At 42.2% G+C, this 24,677-nt stretch overlaps 1 protein-coding gene across 1 annotated transcript in view; it reads left to right on the plus strand.

Annotated features, from left to right (window-relative positions):
• The window catches only part of KIAA1549 (KIAA1549 ortholog), a 144,524-nt gene that overhangs the window by 106,382 nt on the left and 13,465 nt on the right, over positions 1-24,677 (plus strand). The window contains exons 17-20 of the mRNA XM_046020242.1: positions 354-507; positions 6,392-6,709; positions 15,045-15,091; positions 21,031-21,188. Of these exons, the coding sequence (XP_045876198.1) occupies positions 354-507; positions 6,392-6,709; positions 15,045-15,091; positions 21,031-21,188 (677 nt within the window). The remainder of the gene's footprint in view (positions 1-353; positions 508-6,391; positions 6,710-15,044; positions 15,092-21,030; positions 21,189-24,677) is intronic.

Here is a 24,677-nt window from a genome sequence, read left to right on the forward strand (position 1 = left end):
TCCTGTTTTTTGGCCCTCCGGGTGGTGGTGCCTTCACCTCCAGCCTCTCCCTACATCCCTCCCCTCCGTCAGATCCTGCTTGTGCTTCAAGACCCATCTCGGCCGGAGAGCCAGCCATGCTCTCAGTAGCTCACACTGACCTTGCCCTTTTCTCTTGTTTCGTGCATTTAATGTGCTCAGGTGGACTGTAGCTTCCTCATGGCAGAGTCTCACACACTGTTTGTGTCCTGTGGGGTGTTTACCACAGTGGCCAGCATCTCCCAGAGGCTCAGAAAAGACTTAGTGTGTAGCTGATAAGCTACGGGCAGGAAGGTTTTTTTTCCTACGAAGATAACCCTTTTCTCCCCTGGAAGCTCCAGGATAAAGCGATCTCCCAAACCACGTCGAAAACACCAGGTCAATGGCTGTCCCGGCGATGCTGAGAAGGACAGACTCATCACCACAGACAGCGACGGCACTTACAAAAGGCCCCCCGGGGTCCACAACTCTGCCTACATCGGTTGCCCGGTATGTAATGCCCCCTCTTGCTTCTGGGGTCAGGGTGGAGTGGCTCTTAGAGGGAGGAGAGTGAATAGCGGTGGCTGTGGCCCCGTGCGGTGGTGTTGCCAGCTGGGCCCTGAGGCATGGGGGGAGGCGGCCGGTGGGTCACAGAGCCCAGCGGGCTGCGGAGAGAGCCCCCTGGAAATGTCACTCTTGCGTTGGTCCTTTCTGTATGCAAGCCTGTTTTCTAACGTTCGGGGTGGGTACTCTTTGAGGTTAACTGGAAAAGAGAAGGTTTTTTTTGTTTGTTTTTGTTTTTTATCTTCCCCTGGTCAGATAATTGTTTGGGTTTCTTGGTAATAGGAGGGATATTTAGAGTTTTGTCTCTCCCTTCTGTTCCTGGAGGGCTAAGAAGATATTTTATTTGCATGCGCGTGTGTGTGTGTGTGTGTGTGTGTGTGTGTATAATCTGAATGGAAGAAAAAGCTTAATGGAAACTAAGAAATACAGAATTAGATATTTTTGTTTTTGAACGGAAAGGGGCCCACTCCGAATTGCTTGAAGTGTTCAAGGCAGACATTGATGGCATTAAGGCACACATACATAGACCCCATTGAGCTGGGGAGAAAGGGCCCGCCTCCCCAGGGTCTGAGACACCCCCAGACAGAGAGGGAGCTCCAGATGTGGCCGACTCCATCAGCGCCAGACACACAGTGGTCACCTGGAGCTTTGTGCCAGGGGCCAGGCTGGCTCATTGCACCCCTTCCTCCTTCCAGAGACACTCACAGAGGCTTCCTTGTTTCGAGAGAAATCAGGGAAAAAACCCCACATCCTTGGAGAAGGGGTTTGTGACATACAAGATCACTTTGGATAGAGCTTGTGTGCCCTTAGCCTTTGTCTCCTAATGACACAAATAACTAACCCCGAAAGATGTGAAGCCTGATTACACGCATATGCCAAATACCGTAATGACATTGGGACTCCATATCATTAAATCATGATCACTTGAGAGAACCAGACTTTTCCCTGGCACCTTCCTGTCTTTCTAGTGTCCTAAAGACTGGCAGCGCCTGCTTGTGGGGATGGGTGCCGTCCCGAAGGGTGCAGGCTTCTCCTGACGAGGCTGCTTTGCTCCTGCCTGGAATGAATCCGGCCGGAGGGGAAGGCGCGAGGGAACGCCTCTGACATGGGAGCCGCTGGCCGTTCTCACAGCAGATGGAGCTCTTGTGCTGCGGTCCTGTCTTGGGCAGGTGGTTGTCTGGGCATCTGCAGTGTTTGGCTTCATCCGGGAGGACTGTCCTCTTGGCTCCCCACAGTGGTCACTTGAAGCTTCGGCTTTTGTCTCCCACAGGACTTGTAGGCCTGATGTCTGAAGCCAGTGATTAGAAGAAGGGGGGCTTCCTTCTCCCCACCCCGCCCGCTTACTTCCCTAGTCCGCCCGGCTCCTTCCCTCAAAAGAAATCTGCATCTTTGCTATCGCAATCCTGGCCCCTCTTTTTTTTTTTTTTTTTTTAAGTAGCTCCACATTCTGTCATCTGATGCCATTGGGTCTCGTGTCTTCCCCTTGATCTCTCCATTTGTCTTCTTCAGTGATCTGAAATCACGCTGCCTTCGCCGGCAGCGGGGCGGGTGTGCTGGGGAACTGGGATCATCTTTTCACTTCTTGCTTTTTTCTTAGCAGCAAGTGGAGGGTTTCCTCCTTCAGCTGGTGGACAGAGACCCTTCCCCAGAGAGCACCACCGTAGTTGGCCGGCTTCATTTTTCAGAGATTCCCTGAAATGAAATTTTTCTAAGACAGACTTTTTACTTTCTGTAAAAATTCTGAAGCACATGCTTTTTAAATGCAATGCCTTTTTGTGGAACTCCCTTTTTCTTAGGTACTATTTCATTTTGAATATTTTACGGCACATATATATGTTTTTTCTTAAATTTTGCACTTGGTCCTCAAAATATCTTCTCGTTATGAGCTCTTTTCTCCTAGGGTGGAAGAAATATGCTTGTATTTTTTGGCCACTAGGGTCACCATTATAATTCAGGCCTCGGCACACCATTGGCCTCAGGCCAGATCCGACGAGCGACCAGTTTTTGTGAAGTTTTATTGGAACACCATCACTCTCGTTCATCTGCGTGTTCTCTCGGGCTCCTGCTCTGAGTGGAACTCTACCACTCAGAACTCAGCAACCGAGTCTATGGGACTCAGAGCCTATGATATTTTGCCGTTTGGTCCTTTACAGAAAAAGTTTGTCTACCCCGATCTAATTTGTCACCCAAATCTGACACCTAGGAGAGTGGTAGGAGGCTCTATTAATGATTCTTTGGGGACAGCAGGCACAGGCTGAGATTGTCCTCGGCCATCCAGGGTGTCTGGTCACTTTCTTATAATACTGACAAATGATGCCAGATAGCACCAGGATACATCCTTTCCGATGACTGAAGGTAAAAAAGAAATTGCTATGTCCTTCTGCGAAATGACAGGTGGATGTGTATTGGGGCAAGGGAAACAAATTAACTAATAATGAAATTATCAGACCGAGATTCAAGAGAGCGGAATTCAAATCCAGCAGGGACCCTGGGTAAATCTTAACATCCGTAGGGTCACCTGGGTGGCTCAGTGGGTTAAAGCCTCTGCCTTCAGCTCAGGTCATGATCCCAGGGTCCTGGGATTGAGCCTCACATCGGGCTCTCTGCTCAGCGGGGAGCCTGCTTCCTCCTCTCTCTCTGCCTGCTTCTCTGCCTATTTGTGATCTCTGTCTGTCAAATAAGTAAATAAAATCTTAAAAAAAAAATCTTAACATCCATAGACCACTGTTAATCCATTTGTTAATTCAGTACTTCCCGTCTGTGAAACACTGTGCAGATGTCGGGATTTAGAAAAACGAACAAGACCTCTTCTTGGCCTGGGAGGTGCTGGCTGTGGAGCCTGCCAAAGAGGAGACTGTTGTAGGAAGAAGGAACGAGAAGCTCTGACGTCCCTATGGCCCCGTAGCTCTTTCCCTTCTTGGCGGGATTCACGAGTCCCATCTTCAGAGCATCACAGCCCTGTTTCTTGCTATAAACGTTAAACCGTTGGAATCTCAGTTCAGGCTTGCAGTGTTTTATGTGGCTGCACGCTCGCTTCCTTGCCACGTGGTGTTCTAAAACAAAATTCAGCTGAGTAAATTTGAAGATCTCATTAGCTTTATTCAGCAGTTCATGAATCCAGCAGCGTCCCCACCCAGCAAGTAGAAAGGAGCTCCACCGGGCAGTACAAAATGCAAGGATTTTAGAGACTCAAGGGGGCAGAAAAGGAAGTTTTCTAACAAAGAGTGGATTGTTTCAGGCAAGGTCACCTTTCTTGGGGGGAAAAAAGGGGGGGTCTGTGTGCAGATTACCTCACTAGTGCTGATCAGGAATTTCCAGATCCACTGGTTAAAGGTCACATTCCTGGGAGAGGCTGAAAGTCTTGCTTTGCTCTCTGGGGGCAGTGACTCCTTTCGGGGCTGGTCGGTCGTTGCTTTCTTGCTTGCTTTTTTGTTTTTTGAAGAAACAGCTGTGCAGTCATTTACTGGAACCACCACTGGGAGCATCCCTTCTGTCTTTGGAAAGACTCATTCACTTACCATGGGATGTGTTTACAGGGACACTTATCCTTTTACTCCTCCTGTTAGGTTGGTGACACACTCCTGGCCAGTCTTCCATCTCTGCTCCCCAGGAAAACCCAAGAGTGGGAAAAAGGCCAGCACATGGACCTTTTATCCACCCCACCAGGAAAGAAATACAGAGTTCTTCCAGGGCTTCATCATAGATCCCCTTTTGGGGCCCCAAATCTGTACTTAGAATCCCTAGCTGACAGATGTCACTCAGAACCTTTCCTGGCATAGCCCAGTTTTGTTTTTTTTTTTTAAGATTTTACTTATTTATTTGATAGAGATCACAAGTAGGCAGAGAGGCAGGTGGAGAGAGAGAGGAGGAAGCAGGCTCTGCCACTGAGCAGAGAGCCTGATGCGGGGTGCAAACCAGGACCCTGGGATCATGACCTGAGCTGTGACCTGAGATCATGACCTAGGATCGTGACCTGGGATCATGACCCGAGCTGAAGGCAGAGGCTTTAACCCACTGATCCACCCAGGCGCCCTGGCATAGCCTAGTTTTAAGGAAACAGACTTCTGGGGCTAAGGGGTCCCGCCCACAGCAGGGAGACTGCCCACTCGCTGCTGGGAGGGGTAGGGCACCCGCCCTATCCCAGGAGGGCAGTCCCGGCTCAAGGCCAGTGCTTTCCGTGGATGAGTTGGGGCCTGGTGATGCCACAGGTTCAGAATCAGCCAGGAGAATCCGGAAATCTGAGCTTTAGTTTGAAATTTTCAGATTTTAAGAACTATTGACTCTTTATATATTTTAGATGCCACAGGCCAAGCAAAACAGGTCTCTGGGCCATGTGTAGTGTACCAGTCCGCGATCTGGTTTTCTGTCTGGAGTTAACCGACTGCTGCCCTTTAGCGTTCAGCGCTGGCTTGGATGATAATGGATTATCTGTTGGATGGAACCTAATCATGAGGAAGCATTTTATTATTTTATTTTTTTCATGATTTTATTTATTTATTTGACAGAGAAAACACAGGCAGGAGGAGTAGCAGAGGGAGAGGGAGAAGCAGGCTCCCCATTGAGCAGGGACCCTGATGTGGGGCTCCATCCCAAGACCCCGAGATCATGGCCTGAGCTGAAGGCAGCTGCTTAACTGACTGAGCCACCCAGGTGCCCCATGAGGAAGCATTTTAGACAGTTGTCTGAGAGTAAGGATGTGTCTGTGGAAGAGAGATTTTTCTTTATAAGTTATTGATCCAAACATTGATACAGACAGGAATGTCTTCTTCCAACCAGCTGAGCTAGACTGGGCCAGCTGGACGAGCGAAGCTTTCTAGGTACAAGGCGCCCACCCTTCCTCATGGAAGACGCAGGATCACCAGTCCCCCGTGCCCAGCCCCTCCTCTTCTCAGGGTGTCCCTGACAGTAACTGTGACGGTGCACTTCTGGCGCCGCGGACACCGGGAAGACCTCTCCTCACGGTACTGTCCTCTTTGTCTCTTGGCAGTTGACTCCGTGTATATGACAACAGTATTTTGCTCATAAAGCAGTATCAGGAAATAAGATTTTAAGAAACCTTAGTTGTTACTTTTATCCCTGACTCTTTGACAGTAGGTGGAGAATATAAGTTAAACCTTTCTGGGTGACTCATGTTATCCAGAGGTAACTCCATTTGAAAGACGTGTGGTTTCTGAATAAACACTTTCTATTTACTATTATAAGCAGTTGTTACAATAAGTATTAGAGTTGTTTATGCATAGACAGGTACGATATGGTGGTGACTTTGAACTCTTCTGGGTGGTATGTAGGGCGACTTTTTCTTGCCATAGTCAATAGACTGCTTTAGTTTGGTATGTGTGAAAAGTTGACTTAGTATTTTAGTCTATAAGACTCTGAGACATTTTTTGGCTTCTTAGGGGCATTTAATAAAAATACATATTTGCAGGTATTGGCATGCATTTCAGATAGTGGGTGAGTTCTTTTTTTGTTTTTGTTTTTTTAAGATTTTTATTTTTTGACAGAGACGGTGAGAGAGGGAACACAAGCAGGGGGAGTGTCTGAGCCGAAGGCAGACGCTCAACCACTGAGCCACCCAGGCACCCCTAGATAGTTGGTTGAGTTTTGCCGGCCAAATGATTGGTGACTATTTTCACTTTTTTCGCTCATCCCGATTTAAGCTCCCCCTGCCACCACTACCCTCTAGCTGTCATTTAAAAAATTCTTACGGTAAACTTTTTCCTCCATGTCAGTGAAAATTATTAAGTTCCATTTTGGCCCTGTGGTCGTGATTTTGTGTCACCACAGAAGCCACCTCTGATCCTCCTTCCCTTTGCTCTTTGCCTTGCTGCAGTCTGATCCTGACCTCCCAGCCGACGTACAGACACCGTCCTCAGCTGAGCTGGGGAGGTATCCAGGCCTGCCCTTCCCAGCCTCCCAGTATATCCCGCCCCAGCCGTCAATCGAGGAGGCGCGCCAGACCATGCACTCCCTCCTGGACGACGCCTTTGCCCTCGTGGCCCCCAGCAGCCAGCCTGCCAGCGCTGCGGTCGCAGGCCCTGGGGTCCCAGCCGTCCTGCCTGTGAACAGCACCCCTTCCCGGGAGGAGAGGCGAGCCACCCAATGGGGGTCCTTCTACAGCTCTGCTCAGACGGCCAACAACCCATGTAGCGTAAGTACTGGCCTTCTAGAATTCTCTCACGGACCAGATGTTGGAACTTTGTTGCCTGGCTCCCTCCATTTCAGAATCACTACAATAACACTCGCTTCACTTGATAAGAATTAAAGCTTGGCTGAGGGGTCTCAGTTTTCAGTATTGTTTCCCAAATAAATTCTTAATGTTGGAAGCACCCTTTTATGCAACTCTGGTATTTAATGGGAGTCTCTTCCTGGGTTCCCTTCAGTGTCATGAAGTGGAGATGGGGTAACTGTCAAAGCATATTCTCATTGATGTCTTTATAAAAGGTGAAGTTTAGAATGTGCCAAGTCATTAGGCTTCTTCTTAGAAGGCCACCTGGGACTGGAGTGGTTCTCAAGGCTCCAGGAGTGTGGGCAGCTAGGCCACAGGCAGAAAAGGACAACCATTCCAAATATCAGGTTTCCATTTTAGGACTTAATATTTCAGGATTTCGTCTTCCATTGTTATCCCCCTTTTTTTTTTTTTTCATATTCCATCAGTCCTTTCCAATGTGTCTTCTCAAAACATGGAGGAAGGGGAAAAACTGAAGGATGTAAAATTAAATATTTTTTTGCTAATTCCAGATTGGATGATTGAACTAAAACATTCAACTCTGGAGGGAAGTTAATTAGATCCAGTTTCTCAAGGAGTGCTTATACTGGGTCATCTGATTTTGTTACCCATATTAAGGTGAAGTTGGGTGGTCATGAACACACTTTAAAGGAATCTTCGTCTCTGAAATTGTTTTGAATTTTCGAAGTATGTGGTTAGTAATGGATTGTTTCCTTCAATAACTGCTACCATGTGGGGAAAAATACCATTCCATCTCATTGTTTTTAATGTTACAACTATAAATATTAAATATTTCATATTTGTAACTGGTAGTTTATAACCTTTAAGGAAATTAGTGATACAGAACGAACTCTTTGATAAATTGAATGTGGCTTCAGCTGCTGTCTCTTCATTTTAAGCTTCTTTCACTTGTTTATTCATCCAGGGAGCTTTATGGAGCATCTGCTGTGTTCGGGTATTCTGCTGGGTGTTGGGGATACAGCAGTGCACAATGCACAACTACAACTTCTGTATTACAGCAGGGGGATGTGGAAAAATTGAAGCAGTAATTTTGAAACTGCATGGTGGATGCCTTGGCAGGGGTAGAGTACAGTCAGGGAAGCACCTGCCTGAGCTGTCAGGTGTTTAGAAGGATTCTGTGGCTGAAACGGCACCAAAGCGGAAGTCTGAAGGCTAATTAATGGTTTCAGTAGGGAAACATGGCAGATACAGAATTAAAAGTATCCAGTACAAACTTCTTCTGAGCAAGATGGAGGAACAAGGTTGGATTACCTCCCTTCCAGAAACAACTAAGATAACAAGGAGGGAAAAATATATAAATACACATACACACATACATATCTGTGGCTTTTCACAACCCTGGGCATTAGGCAGCAGAGGAGAAGGATTGCTAAGAAATGGGTTGAGCTCTACACTTACTCCAGTTCATTATCTTGAGAGAGTTTCTAGCTGTGGTGTAGGGAGGGAGACCCTCAGGCAGAGTGTAGTGTTCTCTCTGAGTTGAGATAGATAAAATTGGAGACCGGGGAGGAAAAGATAGCTAGATTTCACAACAGGGAGTACAAGAAAGCCGAGAATTTTAGAGATCTGCAGGGAATCTTCATCTGAGTACTGACCATTTTAAGGGTATGAGGAAACTACCTAAGGCTGGGGAAAGAACCACCTAAAAAAATGAAAGGAAACAGTCCTCAGAGCTCACACAGGTGTGGAAATAAGTCCCTACTCTAGAGTGAATTGTGTATCCCCAAATCCAATTGTTGAAGTCTAACCCCCCTGTGGCTATATTAGAGCTGGGATCTTTAAGAAGGTGACTAAGGTTAAATGAGGTCCTAAGGTTGCAACCCTGATCTGATAGAACTGGTGCCCTTCTAAGAAGGAGAGACACCAGAGCTCGCTCTCTGCCATCTGAGGATACAGCAAGAAGGTGGCTGTCTATAAAGCAGAAAGAGAGCTCTCACCATAAACCAAACCCTGCCGGAAATTTGATCTTGGACTTTCAGACCTACAGAACTGCAAGAAAATACATTTCTGTTGTTGAAGCCACCCATTCTATGGTATTTTGTTATGACGGCCCAAGCTGATGATTACAGTTCCTTTTCTTCCAGAGCAGAAAGCTGCATAATTCATGGAGCACCAGTTAGGTTACTCAGAAGGGACATCAGGTTGCTTCAGTAGTGGGGCAAAATGAGCCCCAGATTAAAGCTTCCCTAGTTCTACCTAACAAAGCAAAAAACAATACGTGAACCTGGACAAAGCTCAAGAATATTTATAAGAATCCAAAAATACATAGCACTCAACAAGTTAAAATTAATAAGGTCTGAAATCTAATCAAAACTAGCCAGGTAAGCAAAGAGGCAGGAAAATGACTCAGAAGTAGTAGACAAGGATTTTAAAAGAATAGACAAATGGAAAACAGCAAGATGTTAGATTTAAATTCAGCCCTATCAATAATCACATTAAATATGAATAGTCTAAATATTCCTATTACAGGGCAACTATCAGTGGAATAAAATTAATGATCCAATTATCTGTTGCCCACAAGACACATCAAATATAAAGCCACAAATAGGTTAAAAGTATGGAGAAAGAAAGAAAAAAGTCTGGAGATAGATGAACTGTGTTAACACTCATCACAAGAAACTGAGTGGCTCTATTAATGTTAGCCAAAATGATTTCATAGTAAAGAATATTACACAGGGATCATTTTATAGTAATATATTAGTCAGTTCATCAGGAAGACATAAAATCCTAAATGTTTATGTGCCTATGACAGGGAATCAAAATATGGGAAGTAAAAACTAATAGAACTTTACGCAGAAATAAAGCCAATGTTATAGGCAGAGATTTCAACACTTCTCTTTCAATAATTGATAGAATGAGTATATAAAAAATCATTAAGGTAGAGAAAACTTGAACAAGTCTTGCATTCATACTGATTATGAGCTTGAACTAATTGACATTTATAAAGTGCTTCACCCAAGAAAAGCAGAAAGAGTGTACTGTATTTATACGGTGGGATACTACTCATTAATAAAGAAGAATGATTATTTGTACATTTGACAATTATTTATACATATGACAACATGGTTGGGTCTCAGAATAGTTATGCTGAGGGAGAGGAGCTCCCCCACCCCCCAAAAAGTGCATGTTGTATGATTCCATTTATTAGTAATTCTAGAAAATTCAAACTACTTTATAGTGACAGAAAGCAGATCAGTGGTTGCCTAGGGATGGAGTGAATTTGGGAAAGGTTATGGGACAGAGGGATTACAGAGGGGCACCAGGAAGCGTGGGTGGTGATGGATATGTTCATTATCTGGTTTATGAACATGGTTTGTGGGTACCAACATTTGCCAAAACTTAAAAATTTGCATACTTGAACATGTACAGTTCATGGTGTGTCAATTATAATGAAATGAGGCTATCAAAATTTTTGCTCCAAAATGTTTTTAGCAATGAAATTAGTTCTAGCGGACTAATACAGGGTGAGAAGTAGGAGTGGTGAGACATGAGGCAGGAAAGAAAAAGCAGGAAGCTGTTGGGACAGAGCCTAGACCTCATCCTGAGGGTAATGGTCAGACACTGAAGAGTTTTGAGCACTCTAAAGACATAATTCAGTGTGCCTTTTTGAGAGATTGCTCTCATTTTAGATTGGAGAATGGTTTGTCAGAATGCAAGACTAGAAGCAGGGAGACATTTAGAAAGTTTTCACGGTAATCTTGGTGAGTGATGTTGGTGGCCCCAACTAGCATCCTGCAGAGAATGGATTCCAGAGGAAGAATCTTCATCCTCAGTGTGTTTAATTGCTGATGGCACTGAGCCAGCCTAGAGGGAGAGTTCAATGGTACAGGAAAGGGGATCCAGAGTACCGAAGGAGGAATTATCTTTAGAAATGAGGGGATATATTTCTTCCAATTTAATAGTGGGAGTGGGGAGGAGCTGGGTGCAGATATAATCATGTTTGTAGTGGGTGACAAGAAGTTGAGGGACCTCCCATCTCATTGTGGCTTCTATTTTTCACAGTGGAGAAAGCAGAATCACTTATTGAGAATGATGCAAGTGTGGCAGGGCAAGAGATTCGAGGGAGAGCAGAGATTGTGCATACTTTTGGTAGAGAATGAAAGAAGACCATTTAGGGACATAGGAGTAACTACTTAGTGGCATTGAAGCTCCTATTGAGATTGGCTGTCACAAAATTATAGTGGCACGAATTAAAGTTCTGGATTTTTGTTGATCAGCATTCGGATACACAGGTGGAGACAAGGAGACAATGGGCAGTTGGATTAATCCGAGAATAGAAGTTTCTCAGGCAAATGGGATGAAAGGACAAGAGACGTGCAGACTAGAGGGTGCAGGGCACCTGGATGGTGCAGTCGTTAAGCGTCTGCTTCAGCTCAGGTCATGGTCCCGGGATCCTGGGATCGAGCCCCCACATCGGGCTCCCTGCTCAGCGGGAAGCCTACTTCTCCTTCTCCCGCTCCCCCTACTTGTGTTCCCTCTCTCGCTGTGCCTCTCTCTGTCAAATAAGTAAATAAAATCTTAAAAAAAAAGGCACGAGGCGGCAGTTGAAGTGGTGGTAGATTGTACACTGCAGGCAAAGACAGGGAGTTGGGGTCCATTCAACATGCTGCAGCTTTGTAGTTTCTCCCTCTAGTGTCCTCGGCATCATGTAGGTTGGACCCAGCTCATCTCACCACCACTGCAGGACTTCCTGATTGTTTTCTGGCTCCAGTCTTGGATGTAGGATATGAGGGTGGTGGCTGACCTCTAAAATGCCACTTACTGCTGTTAAGCAGGCCGGGGGGCGGAGAGGCTGACACATCCGTGGCCATCTTAATTTCCCCTTTCCTGGTAAGGGCCGTACGTACCCTACCTGCTAGGAAGCCTAAATAATTCTGGCACTCAGCTGGTTTTTCTGAATCATTTCCCCCCATGAATAGGCAGTGGTTCATTTGATCTTCAGATTCAGCTTTTTCATTCACTTTAGGGAAGCTTTCTTTAATATCTAAATCAATTTTCTTACTCTCTTCCATTTATTGGAGTCGGAGATACCAATTATCTTCGTGTTGGCTCATCTTTGTTTTCTGTACCTATCCTTTCATTCTCTAATGGCTTTAGCTACTTTGTCCTGGTCTCTCTGCCTTCTTTATGATTATCATGGGCCTTTTGTCTGTGGCATTGACTTGATTTGGAGCCATATCTATGCTTTTCCCCACTAGTTGATTTCTTAGAGTCATAAAGGCATTATTTCAGTCCTCAAATAATCTCCATCAATAATTAGGTCCCAAATTATTTCAGTTCTCTGGTCTCCCATTTCCATTCATTCTGTTCTTTTATCATCTCATCTTTGAACTTAAAAAAAGTAATTGCTATTCTTATTATTTACCATTATGCAGCCACAGTCCTTTTTTATTCCTTGGCTGCTAGTTCTCTCAGTTTATGGCATGAATCTGTTTCTTTCTTTGCTTCTTTGGTCTCTGCTTGTGTTTTAGCAATAATTTTTGATTGATTTGTGTTATTATTTTTATTATTTTTTCATTGTTCATAGGTTTTGGAGATGAACAATTCCACAATAACACCTTAATCTGCCATCTTAAACCAAGAACTCAAATCCATAGCAAGTTTTTTTTTAAAGATTTTATTTATTTATTTGACAGAGAGAGATCACAAGTAGGCAGAGAGGCAGGCAGAGAGAGAGAGGGAGAAGCAGGCTCCCCGCTAAGCAGAGAGCCCGATGCGGGGCTCGATCCCAGGACCCTGAGATCATGACCTGAGCTGAAGGCAGAGGCTTAACCCACTGAGCCACCCAGGCGCCCCTCCATAGCAAGATTTTTATAAACACGCTTAACAGAGTGGTTTTCTCATCATGGACCTTGGATATTACCCCACTTGTTTTGATAATGATAGCTGTTTAATCTATCATCGGCTCTATCTGTGCATATCTAATATAATTTGATGATGTTTATAAATTGGTCATAAATTACTGTTTATTGCCAGAAGGAACCTGATCACCCTTTATTCCCTTCTTTGACTATAGTAAAAACATAATAATGTAGATCTCAGGATGTCCTCAGTTACCACATGAACCTTATTTACCATCTAATGACATTTTTTTTTCATCTTTTTTTGGGACAGTATAAGGGTATTAGTTATGCATTGGTGAGAAGGCTACATTAGGTGATGAGTGGTGTTTCTGCTTTCCTGAGCAGCATTAACCTCCCTGGAGCTGTCTTCTAAGTACAAGTATGGATGTCTGAACCAGGACATTTTATAAGCAGACCCATCCCAGTCTCCACCAACGATTTAACATGTCTTTCTTGCTCTATTGGCCTGTTTTATACTGAATGGAAGGAAGGGATGCAGTAAAATGGGATTTTCATTTGACATCGCTGGTTGAAACCTTAAAATTCTATTATGTTGCCCAAAGCTTTATATAGCTGTGACCCACTTGAACACCTGTCATTATGTCTCTGATTTTTTAAAATCTTTTTCACTGGGGCATGCACTACTGAAAAAATCACTTCCTTTTTCTGATTACAATAGAGTTGAAATCCCTCGTACCATAATAACAAAACAGGTAGAGTAGACGGCTCGTTTTCACTGTTCTGTTAGTTTATCACTTACTGGACCTCCTGAAATCCTGATACGTAAACTTTGATCTTTTTTTGTTTTGTTTTATTTTGCACATGAGTATGTTTAAAAAATCAAGACTGCTGAAAAACACAGGGACCACTGTGAATAATCTTTATCTGGTCTCAGATTTCCCTTTAATTATTTGAGAAGGAATCGAAACTCCTCTTCCTTCTCTTCTTCCCTTCTTCCATAATCCTCTTGGCCTGTTTGACCTCAAATGGGGAAATGTACAAGGTTCTCTTCTCCCTCCCTCTGCCAAGGAAATGGAAGCAGAGAGGGTCAGAAGATGAAGTAATTTAAGCACAGTTTCATACAGAATAATCCTTTCAAACTGTATGAGGTATAGGGTTCATTCTATCCTCCTTGGCATCAGGAAATAGGCCCAGGGAAGTTGAGTAGCTTGGCTAGTCTGTTTGATTCCAAATCCTCTACTTTTCTTCACAAAGTAGAGATTTATTCAATGGGGTTATATCTGGCTTGGGAACCATGGGCCTTGCAATGCAGTGGTTAAAACCTGGTCTTTTGAGTCAGAAAGACTTACCAGGAGGAAATTACTCAACTTCCTTGTGAGTTGATTTCATCTATAAAACGAAGCTAGTGAGCCCTTTGTTTCTGTTACTGGGGCCGGGGTTAGCACTCATCGTGCTTACTACAAAATACTAATTCATTAAATGGCAGCTTAAAATAGATCTAATATGAGAGCAGGTCCAGAAGCAAGGCTGACATAGTAACTTCACTTGAAGCTATAGATCCTGGACAACCAGTTGGTTCAAGCTGACTGCAGCTGGATGGACTCTGGCCAGCGTAACTGCTTGTTAAATCTGATACCCAAATATCGACTCAAAGCTGTTGAAAGGAGTCCCATGAATGTTAGAGTCAGGATGTGTTGATACCATGAGGAACACAACATAGATACATGTTTCTTTAAATTTGATGCCGTATTGGTATTGTTTTAGCCAAAGAACACATGGTTAGCTGAGATTAGCTCAAGTAAGAAGTGCTGATCGAAGGATATAGGCACTGTGTGGAACATAAGGGCAGCAGTATGGCTGGGACTCCTTGGAGCCGGAAAACTTTCAGAAACTGAAGGTGTTAACCTCATCTTTAAGCATTTGTCTAATTTCTGGTTCTCGTTGTAGTCTTTCCCTTTCCACAGTGTTCTACAACACAGTACAACACTCACATACTTTAGTTTTGTGGGTGTGTTTGGATTGCTGCTGGAAACCGGCGGGCTCTGATGACCATCATGGCCCATGTGGGTAGAGTCATTTGTACTCAGTATGACCACAAAGGCCTATCTTTTTAGCAGAAGATACAGATTTGTAGAGAATGCGCCTGTAGGGAGAAACAGAGGCCAGAAGGCTGTTACTCATATTTTCAAAAAAGAAAGAAAGGTCTAGAAATGAGTTTTTTTTTTTTTTTTTAAAGCATGGTAGTTTCAGTTCCCCAGACTGAATCGTCTGGCATTATTGATGGCAGAATGCTTAAATGACATGCCAGCTGTTTTATGAGAAAATAATTCTCTTGAGAATCAATCCTGCAAACCCAAATTTGTATGTTTGCTATTGTCACTTTCTAATAAATGTGGAATGTTAATCTTCATCTTCTTTTGGTTTTCTTCCAGAGATATGAAGACTATGGAATGACTCCCCCATCAGGCCCATTGCCGAGGTAAAGTTTTTAGGAGAAATGCATTAGGACTTCCTCACATAAACTTTTATACATTTTGTAAACTCACTTTTTTGAGCCAGTATTTAGAGCAGATGAAAACTTCAGAGTTGTGTGTTCTCTTGGGCTAATCTGAAGAGGAGAAAAAAGGTAGAATTTAAGGTCTGCTTCCAATAATGACAGACTAGATAATTTGCTGAGGGCAACTAGAAAAGCTAGACAAGATGTTAAAATAAAACAAAACCAAACCCAGATAGCTAACAGGACAGTGAAGTGGTGTGGGGCCAAGATCCAGGAAATCCAGAGAGATGAGCCCTGCCTTTTGGGCAAAGATTTTCCCAGGGGCACCTGCTGATTCCAAAGGAGGTGACTGAGAGGGTGAGCAGGACTTTGGACAGACTCATGCAGCTTGGAGTCTTGAAAAGTCGACATAGTGAAAGTTGTGGGATACATCTCAAGGCATGCTCAGGGGGGAGTTTGATGCCTTAAGTGAATCAAAATATATTTGAAAAGAAAAATGGCTGAAAACCAGTGATCTAAGTATCTATCTCAATGTTTAAAAAAAAACAACCCACATCTAATTAAATCTAAAGTAAGTAGAAGGAAGGAAATAATAAAAATAAGAATAGAAATTTAAAGAAAGGGGCCACCGAGTAGTTCAGTCGGTTGAGCGTCTTCCTTCAGCTCAGGTCATGATCCCAGGGTCCTGGAATCGAGCCTCATGTTGGGCTTCCTGCTCAGCAGGGGAGTCTGCTTTTCCCTCTCCCTCTGCTTGTGCTCTCTCTCTCTCTCGTTTGCTTGCTCACTTTCTCTCAAATAAATAAATAAAATTGAAAAAAATTAATAAATAAAAAGAAATTACTGAAATAGAAAAACAAATACCATAATAGGGGAGATTGACAAAACTCCCCTATTCTTTGGTTCTTTGAGAGAAGCTAATCAAATGGTAAATCCCTGGAGAGCTTGATCAAGTAAGCTGCATATCATTATCACTGACGGGAATGAAAAAAGGACATATTAATCCAGATCTTTCAGAAATAAAAAAGATTTTGACAGATTTTTAAAAAAGATTTCACAGATGTTAGGAAGATTCTACGAACGCAATATTGTTAAATTTAAAATGGAAAGTAGGTCAGTTAAGCGTCTGCCTTCGGCTCAGTTCATGATCCCAGGGTCTTGGGATCTTAGTTCTGCATCTGGCTCCTTCCTCAGCAGAAAAGACTTTCTGCTTCTCCCTCTACCCCTTCCGCCTGCTTGTGCTTACTCTCTGTCTCATGCTCTCTCTCACATTCTCTCTCTCAAATAAATACAATCTTTAAAAAAAAATTCTTAAATGGAAAACTTCTGGGGTATCTGGCTGGCTCGGTCAGTGAGCATCCGACCCTTGATCTCAGGGTTGTGATAGGAGGCCCACGCTGGGGTTAGAACTTATCAAGAAATAAATTAAATTGAAAAAAAAATTTTTTTTTCAAAATAAGATGGATGGGAAATTTTCTAGAAAGAAAGCCTGAATTGTCATGTAACTATTAAAGAAATTGAAATCATTCTTAAAATTCTTCCCACAAAGAAAACTTTGGGCTTCGATGATGAATTCTACCAAAAACATGAAAGGAAGTAAACATGCCAGTGTCCTACGAATTATCTATAGGATATAAGAACAGAGAACGCTCCCCACCTCATTCTTTAGGACTGCATAACCTTTATCTTTTATTTTTTTATTTGACAGAGAGGGAGAGAGCATGAGAGAGAGCACAAGTAGGGGAAGTAGCAGGCAGAGGTAGAGGGAGAAACAAGCTCCCTGCTGAGCGGAGAACCCAATGAGGGACTTGATCCTAGAATCCTGGAATCATGACCTGAGCCGAAGACAGACACTTAACAACTGAGCCACCCAGGTGCCCCAAGACTGCATCACCTTGATATCAAGGATGACACAAGGACAGGGAAATTGCAGGAAAGAAGACATTAAAGGTTCATGAATTTTACTCATGAGCATAGATGCAGAAACTTGAAACCAAATATTAGCAAACATATCCAGCATTGTATATGAGAGGATATCATATCACAGCCAAACTGGATTTGTTCCAACAATGCAAGGGCAATTTAACATTTTGGAAAATCAGCCAATCTAATTCACTACCTTGAGGAGAAAAAAAGGGAAATCTCATTTCACTAAATAGAGCATTTGATAAAATTCATCATCCATTCGTGGTGAAAATATTAGCAAGCAGAGAATAGAAGCGACCTTGTCTAATATGATAAGTTATCTCAGCAAATATGACTTAAGGTTGAAATGTTGAAAGTTCTCCTTTTGAGAATAGAAGCAAGACAAAGATAGCTGCTTCCATTACTTCTGTTGCCCTGGGGATCTGCATTGCCCTGAGGGTCTAGATGGTTTAATGAAACAAATAAAAAGAAAGAAACAAAAAGATTAAGGAATTCAAGAAAAGAAATAATACTGTTATTATTCTCAAATGATATATTTTTTTAAATGAAATCCTCAAATGTCAAGTTGAGAGGTAAAGTGGTGGGTTTGAGGGGTAGGGAAGGAAAAAATGAAACAAGATGGGACTGGGGAGGGAGACAAACCATAAGAAACTCTTAATCTCACAAAACAAACTGAGGGTTGCCCCGGGAGGTGGGTAGGGAGAGGGTGGTTGGGTTATGGACATTGGCGAAGGTATGTACTAGGGTATGTGCTATGGTGAGTTCTGTGATGTGTGTAAACCTGGCGATTCACAGACCTGTACCCTGGGGCTAATAATACATTATATGTTTATAAAAAAAAAAAAAGAAAACCCTCAAATGTCAACACATAAATTGTTAGTATTAAGAGTATTTAACAAGATAGATAAATTACAAAATAGCTAGATATAAGATCTGCATACAAAAATCTGTTTTATTTCTGTTCATGAGCAACAGACAAAATAAAAACTTTTAAAGATAATACCCAAAATAGCATTAAGAAATATAAAATATCTCAGAATTAATCTCACAAAAGGTAGCTAAGCCCTCTAAAGAAAGTGTTCATGGATTGGGCAACTCACTGTATTTAAAATATCAGTTTCCCATAAGTAATGTACAGATTCATTTTGACCCTATTCAAAACCCTCGTAGTTCATTGTCTTTAAAGAGATATGTGGAGACTGACAAGCTGATTTTAAAATGTATGTAGAAATGCAAAGGGCCAATAATACTCAAGACACTTTGAGAAAAAGAATAATACGTGAGGACTGTTCTAAAGCTTGTAACTTACTATAAGGTAATGAAGACATTGTGCTATCACTGTAAAACTAGACAAATAGACCAGGGGAACAGAATAAAGAGTCCATAAGCAGACCCACAGGAGTGGACAAATGATTTTGTATTACAAAGGAGGAATTGCAGAAAACCAGTTAATCTCAGAAGTCATATTCAACTATTCTTTCAATGACCACAAATCACACAGAAGTAGGAATGTTACCTGCTTCCTCATTTTTTTCTGTTCTTTCTTTGCCCACATTTTCAGAGGGGCTTGTTTTATTCTCCCCCAAAGCCCTCCCCAGCCCAGGCACTGCTTCATGGTCCAAAAACAACAAAGGTAAAGAGGGTGCATGAAGATTAGGTGATCTGGGGCAGAAGTTAAAGATGGGGGGTGATCTGATCTGGTTTGCCCAGCTCAGTGCAGTTTACACCTGTTTTTTAGAGTAATTATTAATCACTTGGACTCTCAAAGGCATTCTGGTTTGGATGGCCAATTTTATGGCTACTCAAGTTAAAGGATTCTGGGGGATTGGGATCCAAATGAACTGTGTGCACACAATTTAGGATAAAAAGGATGCACATGGAGCCAGGAGGAGGATAACTGGGTAAAGTAGAAATAACTAAAAGGCAAGAGCTAGTTCTTGGGTAGGTGGTCAAGAGATTATGATTCGATGAGGTGAACTGCAGGCTACAGATGCGGAAGGAGCAGCATGCCTTCATGTTACACTCTTAGATCCGTAAGGTCAGAAATGTCAGGCATCTCTCTCCGAGGTCAACCTAAAACAGTAGCAGTGATCTACAGATAGCAATATAAATAGCTCAGGCTTCAGCTGCCAGGAGGTGCTCTAGAAATAAGACTATAGAGTAGGGGCAAACCAGTCTGTGTTCTCCTCAGACTAGTTTGATCTGTTAATTACGAGTTGACTGTCATTTGCAAAGAGCTGTAATTGGACTATCGTATTTTTTTATTCTCGAGTTTCTTTAGAAGAGTGGTTCTCAAGGTGGGATTCTCATAACCCTTGAGGGTCCTCGACACCCTTTGGGTGGGTGGGTTGGGTCTATGAAGTCAAAACTGTGTTTCATAATAATATTAAAGCGTTATTTGACCTTTTTTTTTTTTTTTTTTTTTTTTTTTTTTTAAATTGTGTTGATGCCTACACTGAGGGGCAAAAGCAATGGTGGATGAAACTTCTGGAGCCTTAGCCCGAGTCGAGGCAGAGGCACCAAATGGCCTGAATGTCCTCATATTCCTCACCACCATGTAGTCCGACTTTTAAAAATGCCAGCTTGTTAGTTATGTTAGCATGTCCTTGATGAAGTAGTACAAATTACTAATTTTATTAAAAGTAAACCCTTGAGTTTTTAATCACAAAAGAGGACAAAAGAGGAATACATATAAAGTGCTTTGTGCAGTATGGGATTTTGAAGGACAAGCACCTGCTCAGGTGTTTGTGTCGAGAACTGATCTGTACTGCTGCTCAGTTTTCCGTTTGCGTTGTCAATTGGCAGACATCATCATTCAGACTTGTGCTGCTTGGCAGACACTGTCTTGAGAATGAAGGAAGTGAGCCTGTCACTTCAAGAAAAATAACTGACAGGATTTGTTGTCAATGATAAAATTGAGCTTTCAAGTGAAAATTTGATTTTTGTCTGCCACTGGGCGCTTGACAACTTCCTAGTACTTAAAAGACTATTTTGCTGAGCTCAGTGGTGATATTAATGAATTAATTTTTTTTGGTACTACCAAATGAAATGTATCAATATCTAGGAAGTCTGCATAACTCAATGAACCCATATTTTCCAAATGACTTATGTCATAAAATCATGCATGTGTCCGTTCAAAGTGCAAAATAAATCAGTGGGATTTCTAACTGACAGCAACTGATTGAATACAAAGTATATGAAAATCCAGATGTTATCTATTAAGGAGATTTGAAAAAAAAGTCAAACTCTTCTCACTACTTTTTGGGGAGGGAGGGGTTAGAAAATATAATTGATTTCATGAGAACATATTAACGGGTAAGATGCTTAATATTGTGATTTTTAAATTAATTTTAGGCATAGGTATTTAAAACTGTTTTCATTTTAATTCTGAATGCAAGAAATATCTGTAGATATAATCCACATAAACAGATGTTCTCAAGAGTCCTCAGTAATTTATGATTATAAAGGTGTCCTGAGACCAAAAAGTAGGAGAACCCCCACTTGAAGCACTGGTCTTCAGCCTTCAGTATCAGGACCGTCAGTGGAACTCTGAACTGCCCTATCTGGGTGCCACCTCTAGAGGTTCTGTTTTCATTGGGCTGGGGTGCAGCATGGACATCGGGGGGTTTTAAAAGATACTACTGTGCAGCCGAGGTTGGGAACCACCACTGAGTCCCATGCTGGAGAGGCTCCGGCGCTGGAACCTCACCTGCACCTTCCTGGGGTCTGTGAGCTAAGGCATTTCTTCCTCAGTCATCTGGCAGAGATTTCTCCAGCACCAGCTATATCCCAGGCACTGTTCTTGGCGCTGGAGATATGTACATGAGCAAAGAGAAAACGCCTTTGCCCTTAGGGAGCTCGTGTTCCAGGCAAGGAGACAGATAATACACTGCTAGGCAGAGAGGTCTTCCTTGTCTGTAGGGCCAAGGGTGGCACTAGTCAAATACCAGAGCCGGGGGGACGTGTGGTCCTGATGCCTGGGCTTGCTTTGCCTTCAGACCAGGTTTTGGCTCCGGTTTGCTGCAGTCTTCGGAGCTCGTTCCCCCGGAGCCCCAGCAGCCACAGACGTCGGCTGATGCCCCGTTCGCCGCCCGAGGGATCTACTCGGAGGATGCGCCATCGGTGGCCCGGCCACGGCCTGTCGGGGGCACTACAGGTACATGGGGCTGTTTAGCTTGCATTCGGCCACAGTCTGGCAGAGGACATGTCAGACTTCCCGGCGTTTCAGTGTCCCGGTGTTCGGTGACACCTCCACTGGTCTGAGCCGCGTTCCCCTGGATCCTGGTGGAGGTGTAGGCAGGGGAGGTGGGAGATGAGGGTCGCCGAGAGATCCCAGGACTGACGCCCTCTGGTTTCTTCCTGGGTCTGTGTCTCAGAAGCTGTCCCTTCACCTGGAATTCACAGCACAACTCTTCCAGAGAAGACAGTTTCTAAATTCTCATGGTACACTGAAAGATATCTGGCCGGGCTCTTGGTGTGGCGTTAAAACAGTGTTTGTTTTAAAGAAGGCATTTTTCCAGCTTGTGATAAGCAGCTCTGGACATTGCTGGCCAGTGACCTGAGGGAGGTTTTTGTTTCATTTGTTCCTCGTGACGAAGGTTGCTGCTCGTAGGTGACAGGCAGGGCCCAGCAGGGCCGAGCTGAGGTTCCTACATGGCACTGGGCTGGTCTGCCCCAGCGGTTTACCTGAGCATTAAAAATTGCTTTTTAATTAATTATTAATTAAATTTAATTAATTACCATTAATTAATCACTGATTAATTAAATTAATTAATTGCGATTTCGTGTCGTGGAACCCCGTCTCAAGAACAGTTGATACTATGAACGGCTGTTCATGGTTCCCAAAGCATCTGTGGAGTTTCTAAGATTCTAAGCCCTTTCTTTTTTTTTTTTTTTAATACAGCTCAGCATACTCTGAAAAATCCTCAAATTTCATTCTGCCTATCTGTGTTTATTCCAAGGGCGCAGTTGCTCTGTTGTTTCCCTTTTTATTTTATTTTCATTTCTTCACCTTCCTGTTGGAAGCTTTAGTGAGGAGCCGTGACATATTAAATAGCTTATCTTTTATTTTTTTCTATTTTCTAACTTTCTGGATGATCCCTACCTTTATAATGTCATCAAGGAACCAGTTTAAGCCGATTCAAAACTTGTAATAATTGGTGGATAATTACCCATTCTTGTTTCTTTGGAAGTTCTTGTATGTTGCATTATCAGTCAGCCAAACAAATAATGTATCTGGATGTCTGACAGGATTTCATGTATTCTACCCTGCTTACAGTCGGTTTTGTTTCTCCTGCTTATCATTGCTTATTGGAACACTGTTGTGTATTACATATCCGAAACAAAATTCAGACATATCCATCTTTACTCTAGGAGAATAGGGAAATGATACATATAGAACATTTGAAAAGGATGTTATTTTCTAATAATTTCTAATAAGAGATTAAGTTATGTAAAAACCTGTGATAGAAAATAGTAAGATATACTTTCTGACTGTGTAAAATGGTCAAATATGTCTGTGTCTATGTCTAAAAATTAGTAAAAGCAAAAGGAAAACAGTATCTGGGGAAGTATTCAGCAGATAGGTCCATGAGGTGTTTTTTATTAGAGGATGATTCGTATAAATTGGTAAGTAGGCCGACTTCAGAGCGTGAATGTGCAAAGGACAGGAAGAATGAATTCATAGAAGGAATATTTGTGTGGGGTGTGAAAGTGAACATATGAAAAATGCCCAGTTTTGAGAATTACTAAAGAAATGCACCATTAAAACCATGGCGAGACACCATATCGGTGTTGTATCTTTCCATAGTAATGTGCTCTGTACAATGGGCATAATGTGTTAGTACTTACCTCCTGTAGTTGTTTTGAGGATTACAGAAGAGAAAAGATATGAAGGGCTCAAAATAGTGCCTGGCATGTTGTAAACTCTCAGTGAATATCAGCTACAATTATTCTATTTTCAATGGTGGTATAAACCACTGAACATTTGGAAAGCAGCTGGGCAACACTATTTACTGAACTTTGGATTTGGTAATTCCACTTTTGAGAATCTAGGATTCTCCTCCCCAAAGAAATCCAACTACTGGAAAAAACTACATGTGCAAAGATATTTATTAGTGCATTATTCATAATAGCGACAAATTATGAGCCCCCAAATGCCTAGTAATAGGGGAATCAGTGAGTAAATTGTGTCGTGGAACCCCACATAATTATTTATTCTTAATTAATTCCTTAACTTCATTTTAGTTTTTGGTTTTTTTTTTTTAATTCCAATATACTTAACATGTAGGGTAATATGAGTTTCAGGCATACAGTATAGTGATGCAGCCTTTCTATACATTACTCGGTGCTGATCATGGTAAGTGTATCTCTTTCACCTATTTCACCCATCCCCCACCTCCCTTCTCTGTTAACCATCTGTTTGTTCTCCATAGTTAAGAATTTGTTATTTTGTTTGTCTCTTTTTTCTTTGTTTATGTGTTTTGTTTCTTACATTCCACATGAGTTTAGTTGTATGATATTTATCTTCCTCTGACGGACTTAGACGGACTTATTTCCCTTAGCATTACACCCTCTAGCTCCATCCATGTCATGGCAAATTGCAAGATTTCGTTCTTTTTTATGGCTGAGTAATATTCCAGTGCATACACAGGCCACGTCTTTTTTTTTTTATTAAAAAAATTTTTTTTCAGTGTTCCAAGATCCATTGTTTATGCACCACACGAGTGCTCCATGCAATACATGCCCTCCTTAATACCACCTCTTCTTTAGCTATTCATCTATGGTTGGATACTCGGGTTGCTTTCATAATTTGGCTATTGCAAATAATGCTGCTATAAACATAGAGGTGCATATATCTTTTTGCATTAATGTTTTCATTTCTTTGGGTAGATACCACAAGTGGAATTACTGGATTGTAGAGTAGTTCTATTTTTAATTTTTTGAGGAAACTCCCTATTTTCCAGAGTGGCTGCACCAGTTTGCGTTCCAAGCAACAGTGCACAAGGGTTCCTTTTGTCTCTGTCTCCTTGTCAACACCTGTTGCTTCGTGTTTTTTGTTTTTTGTTGTTTTTTTGTTTTTACTTTAGCCATTCTGACAGGTGTGAGGTGATATCTCATTGTAGTTTTGATTTGCATTTTCCTGATGATGAGTGATGTTGAGCATCTTTTCCTGGGTCTGGATGTCTTCTTTGCAGAAGTGTCTGTTCATGTCTTTTGCCTATTTTTAATTGGATTATTTGTTTTGGTTTGGTTTTTTTTGTTTTGTTTTGTTTTGCTTTTGTTTTGGTACTGAGTTGTATCAGTTCTTTCTATATTTTGGATACTAACCCTTTGTAGGATATGTCACTTGCAAATATCTTTTCCCATGTCATAGGTTGCCTTTATTTGTTTATTTATTTATTTATTTAAGTTAGCTAGCATATATAGTACATCATTAGTTTTTGATGTAGTGTAAATGACTCATTGGTTGTATATAACACTCTCCTTTGCTGTGCAAAAGCTTTTTATTTATCCCAATAGTTTATTTTTGCTTTCGTTGCACTTGGTCAGGAGACATATCTAGAAAAATGCTGCTGTGGCTCATGTTAGAGAAGTCACTGCCTGTGGTTTCTTCTAGGATTTTTGTGGTTTCAGGTCTCACATT

This window comes from Meles meles, chromosome 10 (genome assembly GCF_922984935.1).
Source record: "Meles meles chromosome 10, mMelMel3.1 paternal haplotype, whole genome shotgun sequence".
Classification (NCBI taxonomy): domain Eukaryota; kingdom Metazoa; phylum Chordata; class Mammalia; order Carnivora; family Mustelidae; genus Meles; species Meles meles.